General features: G+C 41.5%; 2 protein-coding genes across 2 annotated transcripts; both read right to left on the bottom strand.

The window, feature by feature from the left end:
• Positions 1 to 1,379: 1,379 nt before the first annotated feature.
• srp68 (signal recognition particle 68) lies at positions 1,380 to 14,615 on the bottom strand. Its single transcript, XM_085459782.1, has 16 exons — positions 14,442 to 14,615; positions 13,967 to 14,033; positions 13,506 to 13,619; positions 13,116 to 13,311; positions 12,131 to 12,213; positions 11,896 to 12,005; positions 11,693 to 11,772; positions 11,409 to 11,549; positions 5,834 to 5,932; positions 5,601 to 5,665; positions 4,960 to 5,113; positions 4,715 to 4,809; positions 4,366 to 4,495; positions 3,910 to 3,985; positions 3,775 to 3,824; positions 1,380 to 3,024 (listed from the first exon to the last, which is right to left on the bottom strand). Exons 1-16 carry the CDS (start codon positions 14,527 to 14,529, stop codon positions 2,797 to 2,799), a joined length of 1,776 nt encoding a protein of 591 aa, XP_085315908.1. The 5' UTR covers positions 14,530 to 14,615; the 3' UTR covers positions 1,380 to 2,796.
• Positions 14,616 to 15,123: 508 nt separating this feature from the next.
• Positions 15,124 to 18,985, bottom strand: polg2 (polymerase (DNA directed), gamma 2, accessory subunit). Its single transcript, XM_085459783.1, has 8 exons — positions 17,957 to 18,985; positions 17,308 to 17,413; positions 16,976 to 17,081; positions 16,635 to 16,820; positions 16,197 to 16,334; positions 16,011 to 16,091; positions 15,754 to 15,854; positions 15,124 to 15,660 (listed from the first exon to the last, which is right to left on the bottom strand). Exons 1-8 carry the CDS (start codon positions 18,432 to 18,434, stop codon positions 15,495 to 15,497), a joined length of 1,362 nt encoding a protein of 453 aa, XP_085315909.1. The 5' UTR covers positions 18,435 to 18,985; the 3' UTR covers positions 15,124 to 15,494.
• Between the last annotated feature and the right edge of the window lie 141 nt (positions 18,986 to 19,126).

Consider the following 19,126-nt stretch of genomic DNA (forward strand, 5'->3'; position numbering starts at 1 on the left):
TCCACCCCATAAAGGCTTAAATACTTCCAGTCTATTCTAAATAGTACACATTTCTGAAATACCACAGTAACAGTGCGCATGTGTAGGTTGGGGGGACTTTTTACCACGGAATATTCTTGGTTAGAAGATGGGGAGACCCCCCCACCCCAAAAAAAACCCCCAAAACCCACTAATGTCAGATCGAGGTTAATAAACACACCTATATCATTATTCTCACTTTTCAGTGCACAAACAAAGTAAAGCTAAACATTCACACCCTGCTCAGGCATCCAATGCACTCCCACACCCTAACACAGGAGCAACTGAACACACACACACACACACCTCCATGCCTACTGTCCTCAGAACACGTCAGTTTAACAGCAGTTCTTTAGCAATCAAACTATGCCCGATCAAAATAAATACTGCCAAAAAGAAAAATGTGAATGAAGAATGACAAAAACAGCATTTGGTGCAAATATACTTTAATTACCAGGCTGGAAACTACATGAAATCATACGATCCCCTCATTTCATTACTCTCGTCACACACACACACAAACGTTTCCAGCATCTACAGATTATAGCTATTTTGTTTTCCAGGCTAATCGAGGTAAAGTGCTGGAACTGTTCCAGCCCATCCATCTTACTTAGCGTAAAAACACATGAGTAGGGAAGAGGGGGGGTGAAGACAAAATTAAGCAACAAAAAAAAAAAAGAAAAAAAGAAAAAAAAAGTTAAACATGTTAGTGAGACTGAAACTGTCCTTTCCTAGTGTTTCACCAAGTCTCACAGGCAAACCAGATCACATAAAGATCAGGGGTTTCAATACATCCCGACAAATATGTAAAACAGAAAATCCACAGACATGTCAAAGGTGATGAAAACATTTTTGTAGTCCTTCCCATGACAGACAGAGGTGTGGTGTTGGCAATGTGATGAATGAAAGGTTGCTAACAGCTCCTTCAGTGTCCTGATGTCTGCCACTGTCCTTTGTAGATAAATACACACCATTAAAAGCTTTACAGTAACAGATTACAGTCTCATGAGCTGAACCTGCCGTCAACAAGCAGGTACCATTTGAAAACATGTAGCAGAGGGACCTTTAAAGAGCTTTCTACTTCCAGCAAGACGACGCTATTGAAGCAGTTGGACCTTTGACAGGACGTCAAGTTTGAGGGCAAGAAAAATGCAACAAAGTACAAATAAACCAAGTAGCTAAAACTAAAGCAGGATAATACAACTGTCATGGAGGGAATCCCGCCATTATTATGACTGTAAATAAGCAGCCTCTTACTGCAGTGTGTGTTGTATGTGACTGCTTTAGTTCTAGCTGGTTAGTGGATCTAATGAACTGCCTGGTGAGTTTAGGCTCTAACTACCAAAGAAATAAAAACACTGGCCAATCCAGCTTCTTTTATTCAGAAAGGATCATTTCAAACTGTGACTCATAGCTTTGTCATTAGTCATGCTAGCCCTGTCCCAGTTTCCTGAATTCAGAGGCTGGGTTTCGAGAGGCTTTGGCGCAATGACATAGGACGACAGAGAAGAAAAAACAGAAAACCACAGACTGGAAAAATTTCTTCTTGCGATTATTAAAAGTACATCACGTCTGCAGATGAGGGACAGCCCTACACCTTTGACAGTGACAGCTTTGTTTGTTATGATGTGGTGCCCACCCACAGGGCACTTAGGAGGAACTGGATGTTGTACATGTTCGGATCCTCGCCGCTACTAAATCACAACCAAGTGGAACAACTAAAGGACTAAAGGTGTACTCACACTTGTCCTCGTGTGCCTGCACTCAGGCCTGAGTATGTTTCTGGAGGTTATGCTCTGAAGATTTTCTTCCAATTTTTCCTTAAACCCAAATTCAAACATCTCCTCTCCACTCAGAGACACGTGCTACAGTTCACGTTATAGAGTTTAAAGTTAAAGACAGGCACACTTACAGTGAAACCTTGTTCTTTATTTACCACTGATTTATTGGTTAATAACTGAGATGTTGAAGCAGCGTTTCAGCTACGGACCCATGGCCACCTGTTTTCTTCTAACAGTTACACACCGGTCAAAACAACTGAACACTGGGAGGAGCAGCTCAGTGCGAGTACACTCTTAGGCACCTGAGCAAGCTGACATTTCTTGTCCCAACACAAGGTCTTGTGGCTGTACAGTGTTTATGAGGATTTTTATGCCGTCAAAGCAACAAGGGGCAAAGATTAAGAGGACAAACTTTAGTTTGTGATGACAGATGAAATCATACAGATGATTACAGTTTGGTCAGCTATAGGTCTTGTAATTAATGTTGAGGCTGATGAGATCAAAACATATCTTTTTGTTTTTAGAGGGCTAAGAAAAATGCAGAACAATCCATTTACAAAAGGAAAAAAAACACAATATGAAGGCGCATTTAAAACACAGGAGGGAAAAAATGTAATCTTTTACCGTGAGATTGACAGCTTGACTTCACTCATCAAAACCACGGCATATTAATGTCTTAAAAGTTGCCAACACCTCCATTGCTCAGTTTAAGGAGGGAGCCTGTATGCTGTGAAGCCATGCAGGCTGATACGATTACTGAAGCTGGATGTGGACTTGGGTCATAGTGCTACCATTTCATTAATCTTTCCGAGAAGACTATATTGACTCCGTCTTCCTCAGAACTGCCAACTCCAACCCCTCTGCACATAGGCACTAAAAATTAAACATAAAAGACAAACTGAAATGATTCTAACTAACAGCTGACCCAATTCTGGCTGGTTGCAGTAAACTCTGGGCCCTGTGGCTCTCACATGGAGGTTGAAGTGTGGGTTTAGGTTTAGCTGCCGAAGCCAAAAATGCCCTTGATGTAGCCAGTCAGACCGCCCTTGCCCTTCTGTTCCACCTTGTCATCCAGCGGTGGGAAGGCCACATGGTTAAGAGCAAGGTCAAAGAACAGAGGCTTGCAGGGGATTGGCTGGAAGTCGGGTGGGAACTGGACCAGACTGGGCTGTTTTCCGACGAGACTGGGGTCAAAGCGGAAGGTCTCCAGGTGGTCACAGAGGGGCTGCGTGCAAAAGAAGTGAGGAGATGAGAGCACTGGAATCATAGGGAACAGAAAGTTCAGCTAAATGAAGAAATAAAATAAAAAAGCAGCAGAAAATGGAGTGATGACAACCTCATCAAACTGCATTTCTTGTCATAAATGTTAAAATGGCAGATCACATCAAGCATGGACACAAATTAAAATGATGAGATTAGCATATGTGCAAATAATCCCTTGCTGCTCCAAACACTCATTTTCCAAAAAGAGGATATCCCTAATCTCAGCTCTGTCTGTTAGAGCACAAGCCCCGCCCTTTGTTCTTCAAATATTGTGTCTGTGATGGGCAACCAATCAGAAGAAAGCTGGCCTGACACGAGAGGAGCAGAAATTGCTTGCGTTAGGCCAAGGCCAGCATGACAGATAAGATTTCGAACTTTGACTCATGCAACTAAAGCTACTGCAGTGCAGACTGTGACAGATCCACTCAAACTTATTCCAGTTATTATTGAAATTCCTAAAAATTAAGTTTTATCACAAAAATAGATAAACGTTAAATGACATCATCAAAACCACTTTTCAAGTTTTTATGTTGCAGTTTGTTAGACGCAAATATACAAATTAAGCTTCACCTCGGCTCTTCAGGAGTAATATGACCGATAAGTAATTAATCCACAGAGCTCGTTTATTTTATTCGTACAGACACAAACGTGCAAGAACCATGTGTCTGTGTACGGCTGTAGTGTTGAGCAGCCTGAGGCTTCCTCCTCTTACCGTGTTGTCTTTCACCAGCTGCTGAGGAACTTCAACTATCTCGTCGGTGTCTGAAACACAAACACATCTCTTCAGGACTGTACAACAGAGAAGACGACTGCTGGTTTAACTGTTTAACAACGTCGAGGCTCGCACCTAAAATGGCAGCAGCTTGAAGTGAGTATTTTTCAGCGTTGACCTCAGCAATGAGCTCCTGGACATCGGGGAGATCCTGCAGAAATTCATGATGAATGTAAATTAACATAGCGCAGTGATATTTTTGTTAAACTTTGATGTACCGTGTGTTCGGGTCTCATTGCATTTCCCTAACAAACAACATGGTTTGCTGCACAGTTACTTATACTAACTAAAAATCTAGCAATTTATTAGTGTTACTTAGAACAGATTAGCAGGCATCTGCATCTTTGTGATCCATAAAGCTTTTTACCATAAAGCTTTTTAATAACATCTATTTGTCTAAATATAATGTGTTGTAAATAACTAAAATGGCAACCTAGATAAAGATGAGGCTTTGAAAAGAGGCCTCCACAATGAGTAACGCCATGACTCATGTTTGAGGTGTGTGTGTGTTTGCTTGCATGTTAAACCAACCTTGAGGCTGTTGTTGAGGCTCTTGGCCTTAGATTGGACTTCCTTGGCATATTTCAGCACCCTTTCATACAACACCAGCGCCTCACTCCACTTCTTCACTAACACATAAGACTGGGCTATAAAGAAACACCTGCAGGAGGCCAAAGAAAGCAGCTCATTAACAACATGTGGGTTTATGAACTGCAGAAGCTTTCATGGAAATGTGAAATGGAACAAAGCTTAGAGATACTTTTCACATCAGGACGCAGGTGTATTTGCGATTGTAAATACGACACTTGTTGCACTGTTTGAATTTCAGCTGCATTGTTTGATGCAGAACATGTTGAAAACCAGGCACAAAAACACTGACCTGTAGGCCTTGTAGACCAGGGTCTTCAGGGACACCTCCTTTTGGAAGGCGTGGTCATCCTCCAGACCCTGCAGGGTGGAGAGCTCTGCCAGACTCTGGATAGTTGGAGGAGGTGGTGGTGGGGGAAAAAAACAAAACAAAAACAAAAAACAAAACAAAAACACAAGATGCACATCATGTAACTATGGTAACACAAACATCAGGCTGTACACCTTAGAGACAGAACTTGATAACAGGACATTCACCTGCAGGATGATGTCATACAGGCGGATGAGATCCTGTGGACGGGGCCCCCTCTTGTTCTCGTCGGCCTCGGGCTCCTTCAGTTTGGCCTGCAGAGTATGAGCCATGCTCTCATTCCTCTTCACCAGTGTACACAGCTTAATGTAGGTCAGGTAGCTGGGAGAGAAGAGCAGCAGTGATTATTCACTTACGGCGTGCGATCCCTTTAAACTCATCAGGTCTGTAAACCTCGGCTGAATCAACTGCAGACATCGTCAGGAACCATTAACATGCCTCACAGGCGCTCTGCAAGTTGAACCAGACTCACCCGACACGTGTTCAGCCTAATGATGCCCCGACCTGACAGGTTTATACATGTCTGTCTATCAAAAGATGTTAGAAGTTGCTAGTAATGTTTCCAAACAGCCAAATGTTCTCCGATTTCATCCTCCCAAAAGTGAGCATGTGTTTGTAATTTCACAATAAACTGAAGATCTGTGTGTTACAGTGTTGTCTGCATGAAGAGACGAGGAGGGGAATGATCAAAGTGTTATTGACTTACTGAGATAAGTGGTAAAGCATTTAGCTGCAGCTCTAATCCTATGACTGACTAACTTAACAGAACCAGGAGTAAAATCGAAGTACATTTTTCTTCCTTTTTTACCTGTGCAGGTACTGCAGGTTGGACACCTTCCCAGTGTCACCATCAGAGCTCCTCTCTCGCTGTTTCTACAGTGATAAAAAAATTGATAGATTTACAAAAAGGAAAAAAAAAAAAAAAAAAAAAGCTCTTTAGTTGAACCTTCTAGTATTCCCAGTTTCAGGTATTTACAAGCTACATCTTCACCACCTCTCATTCTTGTCAACATCACAGCTTTTCATCCTGCTGAATCTTACCGCCTCAGTCTTGAGCTCCTCTTTCACTGCCTGGATGGTGTCTCTGCACTCGGCCAGCAGGGTCTCATACAGATGTTCTTTGGTTTCCTCATTAGCTGCCTGAATGACACAAACAGATCCAAAGATGAGGATAAAGGAAAAAAAATAAATGTAGAACTTACTGAATAGTAGAGAAGGAGGGAGACGGGCGTGTTTCACATTCTAAGCAGAGAAACGTCTCAGATCGTACCAGCACGGTCTTTACATTTTTTCATCATAGATTTAATGCAACTAAACGTCTAAGTTGGCAACAATGAGGAAAACCCAGGGGGTGAAGCCTATGTGTGAGGATGGCACATGCTGAAGATGAGATGATGTACAATAGATGACTCTGGAAAGTAAAAACAGAGTACCTATCAAAAATGCAGGTTCAGCAGTAACACGACACACTGAAGCAGTTTTTCAGCCTCCAGTTTGGCTTCCATGTATCTCCTTACTTCGATTCAGCTCTCTGTACAGGTCAGCTAGGAACATACTTTAACACTTTCAGTTGCTTTTCTTCTGCTTTCTTGTAGCTACAAAGACTGCTTTCAGCTAAAAGAACACTCAATACTCTGAGGCCATCCTAGGCACACACAGGCAGAGCGGAGAAGGGGAGGAAGCAGTCGCGCCTCTTAACATGCAGACTGAAAGTGGAGATGTTCACAAATCCTTTTTATGCTTTTTGAAGAATAACTTCCAAGCAGATTTACGCAGCGATAGCAGCCATTTAACCAGACTGATGAGATTTGGCTGAAACTTGATCAGATCATAAAAGGTTTCTACCAGATTGTGCAGACGTATCTCATTTAAAACGCGATCAAGCAAACATTTGATGCATGTAACAGTTTTAGTACTTTGATACAAAGAGCAACAGTTAAAGCAGGAATGCGACTGACAAACTCGGGGAGAGACGCAGGTATGTGGCCCGGCAGGCTGCTGATGCATTCCTGCACATAACTCATCAGCAGTTAAGACACTGTATAGTTTCAGGGTTCAGGTCTTTAAGAATGACACGATTGTTCATCATCTAAGCCGTCTTTCATCACCACACTAATACAACAGGCCTGTGTTAAACTGAGATAGTCTCAGAAAGATGCAGGATGGGTTTTACTAACACTGGAAAAAAGCAAAGTGAGAGCAATAAAACAATTACAGAAGGACTGATCACTCATAAAAATATCAGTTTTAAGTATTTAAAAGATTTTGTGGATTACATTACTGTGTCTCTGTTGTTGCGAAAAGTTGAGAAAACACAGTAGAGGAATGTTACAAAACAATTCCTTGTGGTGGCAAACCTGATAACAGATTGTTCACAAGCCTTCTCTCTCCCACCCAGAAAGGTGATGCTGCTACGCGTTTCACACTTGTGCCAACACCCTAATAAGGCCTAGAACAGCCAGTTCTACCTGTTGAGCATTCTGTGCTGTTCGGCAGGAGGGCTGGATGGATACACTGGTTAGAGGAGGAAACAGCCCTTCAACTAGGGTTGACATTTGGCCCTACAGTGTCTCCTGTCCCCTGAGGCCACAAGCAGAAGAACAGGTGCACATTGTGAAGCTAAAGGTGCTAGAGCTGTGACACAATATAATGTGCATACTATGCAAAAATCCTTTAATTGTGACCAATAAGAAAAGCCAAATGTGATAAAAACTGCCAGCGCTGCAGTTCTTCTCCACACAGTCACTCACAGCCACCTTTAACCGCCTTTTATGCGACAGTCAGACCTAAAATGCTCCATCTGAAACTAAAATGAGCTGCTGGGTGTAGCCCTGCATTCATGTGCAAGGTGAAATGCGTAGAATGCAGTTGTGCGATGAGAGCAGCTGCATGCCTGAGACCTGAGTGGCAATGGGTGTGACAGGTGTGTCTGCAGGGTGTGCTGAGTACTCGGGCACAAAACAGAAGTAATGAGCTGTGGCGACAGCGAGGGGACATGTGATACTATCAAGAACAGAGTGCCACCTACTGAGATTTTATGGAACTGCACTGAGTGCTCTCAGGGTTGTTTTATGGTTTTATTAAACCGTTTTAATGCTTGACGAGTACCCGACAGCCTCCAGCAGGATGAAAGATTATTTAGTTAAGAAGAGACTTTTATGCTTTTACTTATTTCCTCTCATATATTCACTTTTACTTAGAGCTGGGCGATAGAACGATAACGATATGTATCGCGATATAACTTTTACTCGATAGAGAAATTAAGCTATCGCGATAGACCTCGCCGCTCTTGTCCTCTTAAGAAAAAAGAAAAAAAAAAAAAAAAAGGTCAGCCGATCCAAATTCAGTAGCGCAGAACTGAACCAATCACAGCCGCAGCGTCACGTTGCGTGACTTGCTACGTACAGCACAAGTGCCAAGCCGCACGTGTGTTTGTTTGGGAAGCAGCCAGCGCATAATGGAGGAAATGAGTGTGCCGACTAGAAAAATCAACCGAGCGTGACCGAAGAGAAAACCGATGATGGTTCCAATGCCGGAGAGATTGTCGAACGGAAGAGCCATAGAAGTTCCGTAGTGTGAAGGTATTTCGGCTATTTCAAGTCTGACAAAAAACAGAGTAGCGCGCACTGTAAATTGTGCCGAAAGCAAGTCTGGAAATACAATAAACTGGTGCATGCATCACACTGTGCGCCACGTTATTGTTTCGGTGAAATGAATTTCTACAATACTGTTAATTCTACTCTCTGCAGTGTTTAAATGCTTACATATACACACAGTTACTGTCCGTCCACACAGACGACTCGGTTCTGCTTCTATGCCCCAGCTTTGTTTACTTTTTCCCACCGAGGCTTCTAGACTTCTGATTGGCCAACATTTCTGCACGGTTAGGAATCTAGCGCCACCTGCTGCTTTGGCATGTTCACAGCAGCGTTTTCCTTCATTTCTGCCTTTATGTGTGGACGGGATTATTTTTTAAAACGAAAACGGAAAATCTCAGTTTTCAAAAATACCCGTGTACGTGTGGACGTAGCCTCAGTCTCTGACTGGAAGCGCTAATTCGTCATTTGGCTTTTGTCAGACTAAAGTAACTGTTAAAACTGTTTGAAAAGCTCAGCTATACAACAAGGAGAGATTGAGAATTTCCTTTTAGTTCTCAGTTTATTTGATATTGACAAAAGTTGGTCAGTTTTGTCTGTTCTTCTGTAAAACAAACTAAGATTTATTTTTAGAATTAATATTTTGTTTCTAAGTGGAATTGACAATTTAGTCTGTTTCATTTGTTCTATTTTGAAACTTAAACGCTTTAGCGGCTGCCTTTTGTGTAGTTTGCAATATTTGCCTTTATTTATCTGAAAAAGTCTCATGTTCCTTAAGTACATCTACCCTGTTGGACTTATTATGGGAAATAAATATTTAAAAACAAGCTGCTGATTATTTCACATTTTACTTGTGAGCAACGGCACATTTAAATCTTACAAATATAGTTATTTGGCTTATATCGTGATAGATATCGTTATCGCCTGAAATGAAAAAAACATATCGTGATATGAAAAAATCTCATATCGCCCAGCTCTACTTTTACTGTACCGGACAGTCACTGAAAACATGCAAAGGTTTTGGATATCGAGCTCATCTATATCAGGGATGTCAAACTCATTTTACATTGTGATCTGTTTACATACTTTGATCTTAAGCGAGGCGGACAAGTGAAACTCCCCTTGCTGTCATTGTAAACAAGTGGAACTACACATTTAATCAATGAGACATCTTAATAAAAGAAAAAGTGTTTTCAGTACATGATAAAGAAATGCCGCTGTAGTAAATTAAAGAATCTGTCAGCACGACTCTTTAGGCTTAAATTACAGAAAATTAATATGTAAAATTACAAAAAGTTATAAAACAAAGTGTTAATTCACAGAAATTTTAATTTTACTCTGAATTCACTGAAAAAGAACCATAGTTTCTTTTATTTCTCTTATAGATAGTGAAAGTAGTCCTTTAATTGCTTTAACTATCACTTAATTGTGTTGTTTTAGTATGAATGGTCACATACGAGGTCTTAAACAGATGGAAAAGCTGCCAAACTTATGAAAATATAGTTAAAACACTTAAGACATTTTCCAAGTCAGTCCAACAGGTAAGACTGGAGTGTCTGCACCCAGGAATTATGTTTGTCACTACCTGATCTATATGCAATTAATCCTTATAAGCTTAAAACTCAAATCAAGGCCCAATTTAAGAATGAAAATATAGAAGTGGGCCTGAATTTGGAAGTGAAAACAAAAATAACAGGCTCGCCTTCTAAGGATATAAAAGGCATGTGGCAGCGGAGAATAAGAAACAAGGTTGAATTCATTACATTAAAACATTGGCATTTATAAGCAGTCTAAATGGGTCATATGAGCACACAGAATCAGTGTTGTGATACATACTGGGTAGTCTCTGATAGTAGCTCTGCATGAGGCAGTCAGGAAACATAAGGAGGGGTAGGGCTGCTCGATTATGGCAAAAATGATAATCACGATTATTTTCACTGAAATTGAGATCTCGATTATTTGACGATATTTATTTAACAATAACAATGTGTTGAATAATGACTTTAAAGATTGTCAAAAATAATATAAAATAGTGTGCAAATACTGATAACAGTGCAAATGTTTGCAATATAAAAAATAAATGAAAAATGTAAACATCTATGTTTAGTGAACTTTGCAGTGTTGCTCTGTGGTGCAGCTACGACACTGTAGCAAAGTTTACACACTATGTCTACTTGATCCACGTCTGACTCCACGAACCCATAATATTTCCACACCACTGAAGTTTTTTTTTACCTCTCTTTTCAACCAACGGCAGTCACTCTCCTCTCCAAATAACTTCTGCTTAGCTTTCCGAGCTTTCCTCGGGTCCTCTTAATCAGCGGTCTCCAACCCCCGGGCCTCGGACCGGTACCGGTCCGTGAGTCGTTTGGTACCGGGCCGCGAGAGTTGAGGCTCAGGTGTGAAATGTATAGTTTTCAGGGTTTTTATCGGTTTTCAGCGTTATTTTGTTATCGTTTTTATCATTTACTCGGTTTTCCTGGGTCTTTTCACGTGTGTTATGAATAAGCCTTTTTTTCGGTACCGGTACTAGTTTTATTTTGTTGTATTTATCCGTGACACCTTAAAGGCCGGTCCATAAAAACATTGTCGGGCATAAACCGGTCCGTGGCGCAAAAAAGGGTTGGAGACCGCTGCTCTTAATTGTTGTGACACGTGTTCGAAATGCAGAGAGGTGCGCTTGATTTGCCACACGGAGAGTAAAGCACGAGGGAGGGGCTAATAATCGGCTCAGTCATTTTTAATGATTGTTGAAAGCCCAGATCGTAATCGTGATTAAAATTCGATTAAGTGAGCAGCCCTAGGGAGGGGTAATGACCAGTGATGAACACGATTATATTTGTACTACAGAAGTAATCTATTCACTTATTGTCTTTGAGTCAATGTCTCTGCAGTTGTTTCCATTGTTTGCAGCCCAAGAGACATAGAAAGGACAACCAACATTAGGAGGTGCAACAACATGCGTTTCCCACTGAGTTTGTTTATATGCTTAAAAAAGAAGGAATGTGTGAGAGGCTGACCTGAGCGATGGCGGCCTCGTTGTCTGCCAGACCCAACAGGAAGACGCGAGCCTTGTCAATCTTCACAGGCACCGTGCGTCCTCGCCACTCCACTTCACTCATAGTGGCCGCCTGCTTGGTTCGCGCCTGAGTAATCAGTGCCTTGAGGGAAACAAAACAAACCCTTCTGGATGTAGTACACGATTACACAGCTGTGTAATATTCTTGTTTGGTATGTGCTCCCCCCAGCAGTTTAATCATGAATTACAGACTGATTAACAAAAGTTTTACCCCTTCGTGTTTACCTCTAGTTTCTCAGCCATCATGCCACCTCCTCCACCAGTCAGCCTCATCTGCATCAGGTCATTGATGGCATTCTGATCACCTAAAATCAAATACAACCAGGGAGTGAGTGTGTGTTTGTCAGTGTGCAGAGGAAGGACTGAACTCAGGATCGGTGTTGTGCATCAACAATGACACTGAGAAGAACGACTACAGCAATGCTGACCAATATTGTAAGCGCAGTAGCGAATGTTGGGCGATATCTCGTCTACACGCTGGCGGTACAGAACTGCCAGGTCCTCAGTGAAGGCACTGGCCAGCTTCTCATAAATGGTCCTGACAAGACAAAAGTATTTATCAGTGGTTTAAAAAAAGTGAAAGAAAAACAAACAAGAAAACCTCCCATTATTAAAAGAAGAATTAAAAAACAAAAAACAGAGTGCAGTAATGTTAACGCTCACTTGCACTTGTTGAAAGCCTCCATGGCTTGTTTCCACTCCTGCAGCTCAAACTCCACCATTCCAGTCAGGTATGCAGTGTAGGCCTGAAATAACACCACAACACATGATGAGGAGCTCCTCTGTTCATTCCCTCACCACACTTCATCAACAGTAAAGGTGGGAATCACCAAGACTCTCCATGATATTATCACATTATTTCACTCATGATATATTATTGTGATTTAACATTTTTGTGATATCTGCAGTAGCAAGTACTACAATTTATCATCTTCTTTCAACTCCAAATTATGTCTCCAAAGTTACAGTTAAACTCATTTTTTTTCTTTTGTTGCAAAATAAGTACACAACACTGTCACTAAAGTTTGCTGTAGAAGTTGCCATAAGACAGAATCAGTCTGCTTTGAAACTGATATCAGTCTGCGATGGAACAGGGTCAAGTTGGCAGTTACATACATGGAAATCTGTTGTCTACGCAGACAGAAATGACCCTCTTTTCTACAAGAATATAGCCAGAATACAATCAGCTGGCAGCCAGTTTAGTTGAGTCCCCTCAAGTTGTGCTCACTGACACAGAGTCATTCAGACCGCTGACAATCTGTCTGCATTTATAGATTAGAGAAAGCAACTATTCACAATCCTCTGCCAATTTCCCTGAATAACTGCAGTCAATCCAAAGGCACACTGCAACTGTTTGCAGAAAGGCTGCCTCCTCCAACCTTTCAGCCCTCTTGTTCAAAGTATTCCAAAAGTATTTTATTGATTAAAATATCAATATTTGGTGTCCCTGTGTAGATAAAATATCGTCATGAAATATTCTGCACTGTTTTTCTAATTAACAGTGTTTGAAGTTCTCAAATCTTACAGTTGAAAGACAACAAATCGAAAAGTTAAAGTTATTCATCTCTGAGGCTGGGACCTCGCTGCACATCCACTTGTTATTCCACACACCTACACGGGTCAGTTAAGATGAATTTGACCTGTGTACCTGTGCCTCCAGTTTAGTTTTGGCGTCCACACGGGGGCTTTCGCAGAGCTTCTCCAGCTTCTCACTGTGCTTTGCAGCCTTACGTAGTCGTGACAGCAGGTGGAAGCGCTTACGTGGCTCTGTATTGGCCTCCTGCTTCAACTGCATGGCGTAGCTCCATGCACGCTCTGCTTCCATCAAAACCAGCAGAAGATACCTGAAAAAAGGTGGCATAGCTGTATAAACAGTTTGTTTTTTTATGTGAAAGCATCAAGCCGCTGAACTGTTCCACATCAAAGCAAAGTGATCTGTTTAAGTGTTTCAAACTGGAATTTCCTTAATGTAAAGGTTCCCAAACCAGCAGCCAGTTAACTACACGTGAATGACCAGTTAAAATTATCTAAGTCTAACCTGTTATCAGAAAGCATTTCCACAGTGACTTTCTTCCCAACAAACTTGTGTCGGTTTCCCATCTTGAAGCCAAGAGTCTTGCGGAGGCGCCGTAGCCTGCGGGAACAGTAGCCCCTGGAAACAGACAAGGATTTTTTTAATTCTACATTACAATAAATGAAATACAACATAGACAAAAAAAGTCACCACGAAACTTAATATGCAGGAAGATCAAAGAACATAAATTATCTATCACTATATCTTAAACTCCGCAAATATGAAAATGTGGCGAAGATAGGTGGACATCAAAAGCTTTGAGTTTAACTTTAATCCACACCTGTTCCATTTAACTGCATTAAACCATAAATCTGAGCCCAGCATTGTGAACAGAAGTCTCATGTCAGTGTCTTTACATTGGGTGGGAAAACTGCTGCACCACACACAAATCTCCACCCTGTAATGTATGACCTGAGCCAGCTCACCTGTATCTCTGGTAGTCTCCATGCCTGAGGCCGTGCTGCTGCTGGGATTCTTTGATGATTTGCAAGACTGAGATTAAACGTTAAGGTACAAACCTTATGTAACCATCACACACGTTACTCTGAGGGGCAGTTAACCATTTATTTTCAAGCATGAACGTTTCAGTTTTGATAGCAGTTATTGTATGCAAGCACCAAGACAGGCTGTTTTAACTATTGTAACCGCTAATGAAACTCAAAGATGACATCACATAATAGCTAGCAATCTTAAAAGATGTCCTCAGACCCCCAAAATAAATTGTGAATACATAAAAATCCCCATTTACCACTGACAGCCTGCTTCAGTATGACACGTAGCCTAATAACCGCTAGCTTATCTTCCAACTGAGTTAGCTAAAAGCTAACGTTAGCTTAAGAGCGTGAAACATGCTCGCAGAGGGAAAACGTCAAAGAGCACGTGTCGTGTTCTTAAGGATACTTTCCAGTCCGAGTCCTCCATCCGGTAAGTTTTCTTTATTTTCTTCCATTAGGGAAACTTTAGCGTCGTTTTGCTTGTCTGCGGCCATCTCTACACGCTAACAGCTAAGCGGCACACATACACACATGCCCAGTCAGAGGTGCAGCCAGGGACCAATGAGTGCGCAGGGAGGGGCAAAGGGGCAAACTTCGCGAGACTTTGCTGATGTGCCTCATGATTCAGTCGATTCATACGCCCCACCGCCCCCGGAACAACAAATAAACAAGAACAATCTAAATAAATTAAAAATAAAAAAACTTTTATTCTTCTTATTATCATTATCAATACAGCTACTGCTATTAATTATAATTAGAATAAATTATATCATCATAAAATTAAACCACCCCTCTTTGCCTTTAGCTTCCTCCCACAGAGCAAGTAACATTAATAATATTCAGAGGTTATAAAGGGATAGTCACCAATGTACTGACCAATTTATTTGTGTTTTATTATAGCAGTTTCAGTCCTCTGTACCTGTGTGGTATCATGCTGTATTTTAACTTTATATTTGAACTAAACTACAGTTTACTAATACGGTAAGACTATTTTCTTAACTGCTTGTTCCATTATTGTGAACAGTCTTTGAACCTTCAGGAAACAAGAATCAAAATTGCCATCAACAACCAGAAAAAACAATACAATATAAATATTAAAGAGGGATTCCATATCTTTTAATAGAAATGTAGAGACAAATCCAAAAGCTTCCTCCTCCGTGACCACTATGTAGCCACCAATTACGCACAGATAAATAAACCTGATATAACCATGTCAGTGCCTTGAATGTACTGCGAAGAGACTGTAGGATCAGTAAGAGCTGAGTTAGCAAAGTTAAGAATACAAACTCTTGGGGTACATGTATACACACAGTGGGTTCATGTGCACCTCTATCCCAAAAAGTCTCTTATTTTTGGACCGCTCTGAGGAAATATGTTTCACAAGCATATCCCTGACCATAATTTTGTTTTTAAAAGGAATGCAAACTCAGGCAGGTGTTCGAAAAAACAGCAGGGGCATTCAGATGTTGTCAGCTGCAGAAATGTATCTGAATAGAAAGTTTTTGATCTCCGAGATGTGCATGGTCTCTTTGATGGTTGTGTCTCTGCTGCGGACCTGAAGAAGGCCACTTTCCAACGTGTTCTCACCGATGATGATGGTGAAAAGAACGCCCATCTCATCGTATCTGCATTACATCCACACAGAAACACACAGGCACGAGTTTAAAGAAAGGTAACGTAATTCAATTTGCATTATGTGCTGATTTAACGGCATTTACTTGGCATTCAGCTGCTCCATTGATGTTGGCAGAGTTTCAAGATATCCAGGCCACACAGAGATCTTTGCTTCCAGGAACTCCTGCAGAAGGCCTTCACAAATCTGAAGAAATATATTTAAAACACTTTTAATGCAATTTGATGCAAGTCCACAGAAGGAACACATTCAATCAGATCCTTTTAAGGTGAAAAATGTGTATTTGCACAGAAAAACTCCACAAAGAAGCAGCATGCAACATGTACTTCATGTTATCATTACCTGCCTCAGCTCCACAGTGGCTCCTCTACCAATATTTAAAGCCACTTTAATGGGAACCAACACTGGATGCAGCTTCAGCACCTGAAATCAACAGTGCAACAAATCTCATAAATAAAAGTCACGCCACAAATAGGAAACCCACTGACAGTTTTTCTGCACGTGCAGCGAGCTGTTAAGCACAATCACCTTTCTCTGGTGCAGCTTTTTCTTGCTCTCTTCTCTCTTCAGCTGCTGGAGTGAGTTGGACAGAAACGCCATCGCACCACGGTCCATGTTCGCGGTAACGGAGACGACATGAGGAATAGACCTTCGTCCATCTTGATGCTGAAAGAGGTCAGGTAAGAGAAATGACACTGCGTGTGATTAAACTGAAGAAAAGCAGCAACAGACGAGCAGCTGCCCGTGTTTCTTATGAGACCTGGTGGTTCTTCTTCCTAAAGCCGTTTAGTTCAACTGAGATTTCTGAAAGCCTCTATCAGCTGGGAGCTAAGGGAATTTTTGATATCAATTTGACTTCCTGTTTTAAGACATTGTCAGAGAACCAGAGCCTCTGCAATAGCAGCTTAGGAACATGACTGAATCTCGATCCCGACTTAAAGCACACTCTAAAAGAAGCAGACGGACCTGCAGTTTGGACCGGTCTCCTTTGTGTATGTGCAGCAGCTCGGCATCTCCTCGACTCCACAGTGTCTCCAGGACCTCCTGACCCCACGGGAAGTTGTAGATGATCCTCACACCGCGAGATGCCGCCTGTTCGAGCTCCTCCTGCTGGACTTCATTGCTGCTGAAGTCGGACGGGGAGAGGGCAAACTGGATAAACAGGACGAAACAAAGAGAAAAGCTGAGTTATTAATGTTTGTAGTTTATAAGGCTGGGAAAGTGTTCTTACAGGAAAATACATTTATGCACTGGTGCATCACACCGTTTTAAATTTGTCTGAGATGTTTCCCTCCTCAAAGACTCACTTTTCTCCACCACTTCAGCCTCTGTCGTGTCCAGTGGTCCAGCCACTGGGACGATGTGCGAGGAGAGCAAAACCACACTAGAGATGTTTGCGTGACCTCAGCTGAGCTGACAGAAAATAGAATATACAGTGTGTTAATATGACATACTTACCTCATAAGGTCTGAAAAAGGTTAATGTGAACTCATGAAATACTGTATTAATATTAAAAGTCTAGCTCAGATAAACAATATAAAGAAACAAAATCCCAGTGAAGTTTGTTTGAATTTTTATTTTTCATAAGTGTATCCACACAGACACTCACACAGGTAAGAAACAACAGACGAAGCCTCACCAACCAGAGCCTTCTGCAGGCTGGAAGCACAGACCCGTCTCAGCCAGACCAAACGGCAGCTTCCTGTTCACCAGCTCTAACGAGGGGACAAACTGCTCCAAGGCACCTGGAAACAAAACAACACGCGTGAACCATCAAGACTAATTTGAAAAAAATAATTATTTTTTAGTTTTACAACAATGTAAAAGACAGAGACATGTTAAACAGAAATGTTACTAGCTGAGTTTCTGAAGCTGATGAGCACTTTCACACAACACTGAAGTCCTGGCAGTATCCTTAACATGGTATTTCAGCTCTTGCCATCATCTTTCTTGCTTACTGAGTTTACTACAGTGTGAAAATAATATTCCAAGAACAGCTCGTTTCCATTCACCTTACTCAAACAAAAGTACCACAGTGTTGGCATCAAACTGGACAAACAAGTATCAAAAGTATTCATAAACCATTAAAAGAAATACATGGAAGATCATAAAAGCAATAACGTGAAACAGTTGGTATACACGGTGACTTTGCTTGTAGTTTATAAATCATCTGTGGTGTCATTACTTTACTGTGCATGTTTAATGCTAGCTCTCAGTATAGAAATAAAAACGTGTATGTTATGCTCTATTATCATCATTATTTATTACAGGTGTGTGAAGCAACTTACCTTGCAGTAAGTTTGTTCTCATACTTGGGGACCTCTGCAGGAGCATGTGCACCTCCTCAGCGAGCCGCCCCTTGCTTAGCTGCTTCTGCCCAAGTCTCTGTTTCAGCTGTTCACATTCAACAATCCTCAGCTGGCCCTGTCCACCTGTAGGTGCTTCCCTGCTGCTGCTGCTGCTCAGGGTGTTAATCCCAAAAACCTGAGCCCCGGACCTAGTCACTGAATGCCACCACTGGTCCAGCAGGTTTCTCCTGAGCTCCATGCCCAGAGGTCCATAGCTGCAGCACAGCCCGCGCTGAAACAGCTCCACGTTAGCGTGACCAGGAGAAACGAAGAACCTGTCCACGCAGAGCTGCAATAACGTAGTGACCTGGTCCACAGTCTCAGTCTGGGATGTGCTGCAGCGTCTCCAGCTGTGCCGCTTCAGCGTCACAGTGAATGCACTTCTAGACAGGATGTTTCTTACACACCGAGTAAACATGATGAAGAACCCGCTTCAGAGAAAGTTTCATTAGCAAACAACAAGCTTTAAATCCTGTAGATTTAAAATATTCGCTAAGTGTACGGTCCTAAGTGGCCGCATACCGCAGTGAAAAGATGAGTGCATACGGTGGTTTGAATAGTACATGTGAACTGGGCTCACTGTGTTAAATTCCCAATGAAAGCTAACTTTAGCGAACCTTGCTAAAAGCAGCGTCTACAAATACAGACGGCTGTCGGTGCATTTAAGAGTCGGACGGTTTCCCTGCTGTCACACATCTAATGTCCAATTAGCCGCTGCTCACACTTCACATCTCATGGGAGACACATATTTCAGCGTTAGCAACGTATCTGTTACATGTGGTGGGTGATCCGGAAATTAAATCCTTATATCCGGGTAAAGGAGACTTTCAAAATAAAATGGAAACATCTACATCCTTCACCGATTCAGTGATATGAGTGCTTTTCTGGCTCACAGATTAAACTTAATTCGGAAGTGAATGGAGGTGGTGATTGAGTCTGTATTCATTACTGTACAAAAACAAAAATAGCAGTTTAATTTAAATAGATTTTTTTAAAGTTCATTTATCTGATTATAGTGTACACTATGATTATAAAACTACAAAAAATGAAATTAAAAAAGGGTACTTGTAAAAATTATAATATAGTTAATAGAAATGACTACACCTCTGA

Source organism: Copadichromis virginalis, linkage group LG6, assembly GCF_057382275.1.
Source record: "Copadichromis virginalis isolate Kocher_CV1m ecotype Utaka linkage group LG6, C_Virginalis_male_GT1.1, whole genome shotgun sequence".
In the NCBI taxonomy this organism is placed as follows: domain Eukaryota; kingdom Metazoa; phylum Chordata; class Actinopteri; order Cichliformes; family Cichlidae; genus Copadichromis; species Copadichromis virginalis.

Excerpts from the sequence above, each read along its gene's own strand:
- srp68 (XM_085459782.1), bottom strand. The coding sequence starts at position 14,529 with ATGGCCGCAGACAAGCAAAACGACGCTAAAGTTTCCCTAATGGAAGAA. Across the intron at positions 4,810-4,959 it reads TGTATGACATCATCCTGCAG|AGTCTGGCAGAGCTCTCCAC; the intron begins GTGAATGTCCTG and ends CCAACTATCCAG. Across the intron at positions 3,986-4,365 it reads GCCTCAACAACAGCCTCAAG|GATCTCCCCGATGTCCAGGA; the intron begins GTTGGTTTAACA and ends GAATTTCTGCAG.
- polg2 (XM_085459783.1), bottom strand. The coding sequence starts at position 18,434 with ATGTTTACTCGGTGTGTAAGAAACATCCTGTCTAGAAGTGCATTCACT. Across the intron at positions 17,414-17,956 it reads GAGAACAAACTTACTGCAAG|GTGCCTTGGAGCAGTTTGTC; the intron begins GTAAGTTGCTTC and ends TTTTGTTTCCAG. Across the intron at positions 16,821-16,975 it reads GGCTGAAGTGGTGGAGAAAA|TTTGCCCTCTCCCCGTCCGA; the intron begins GTGAGTCTTTGA and ends CTGTTTATCCAG.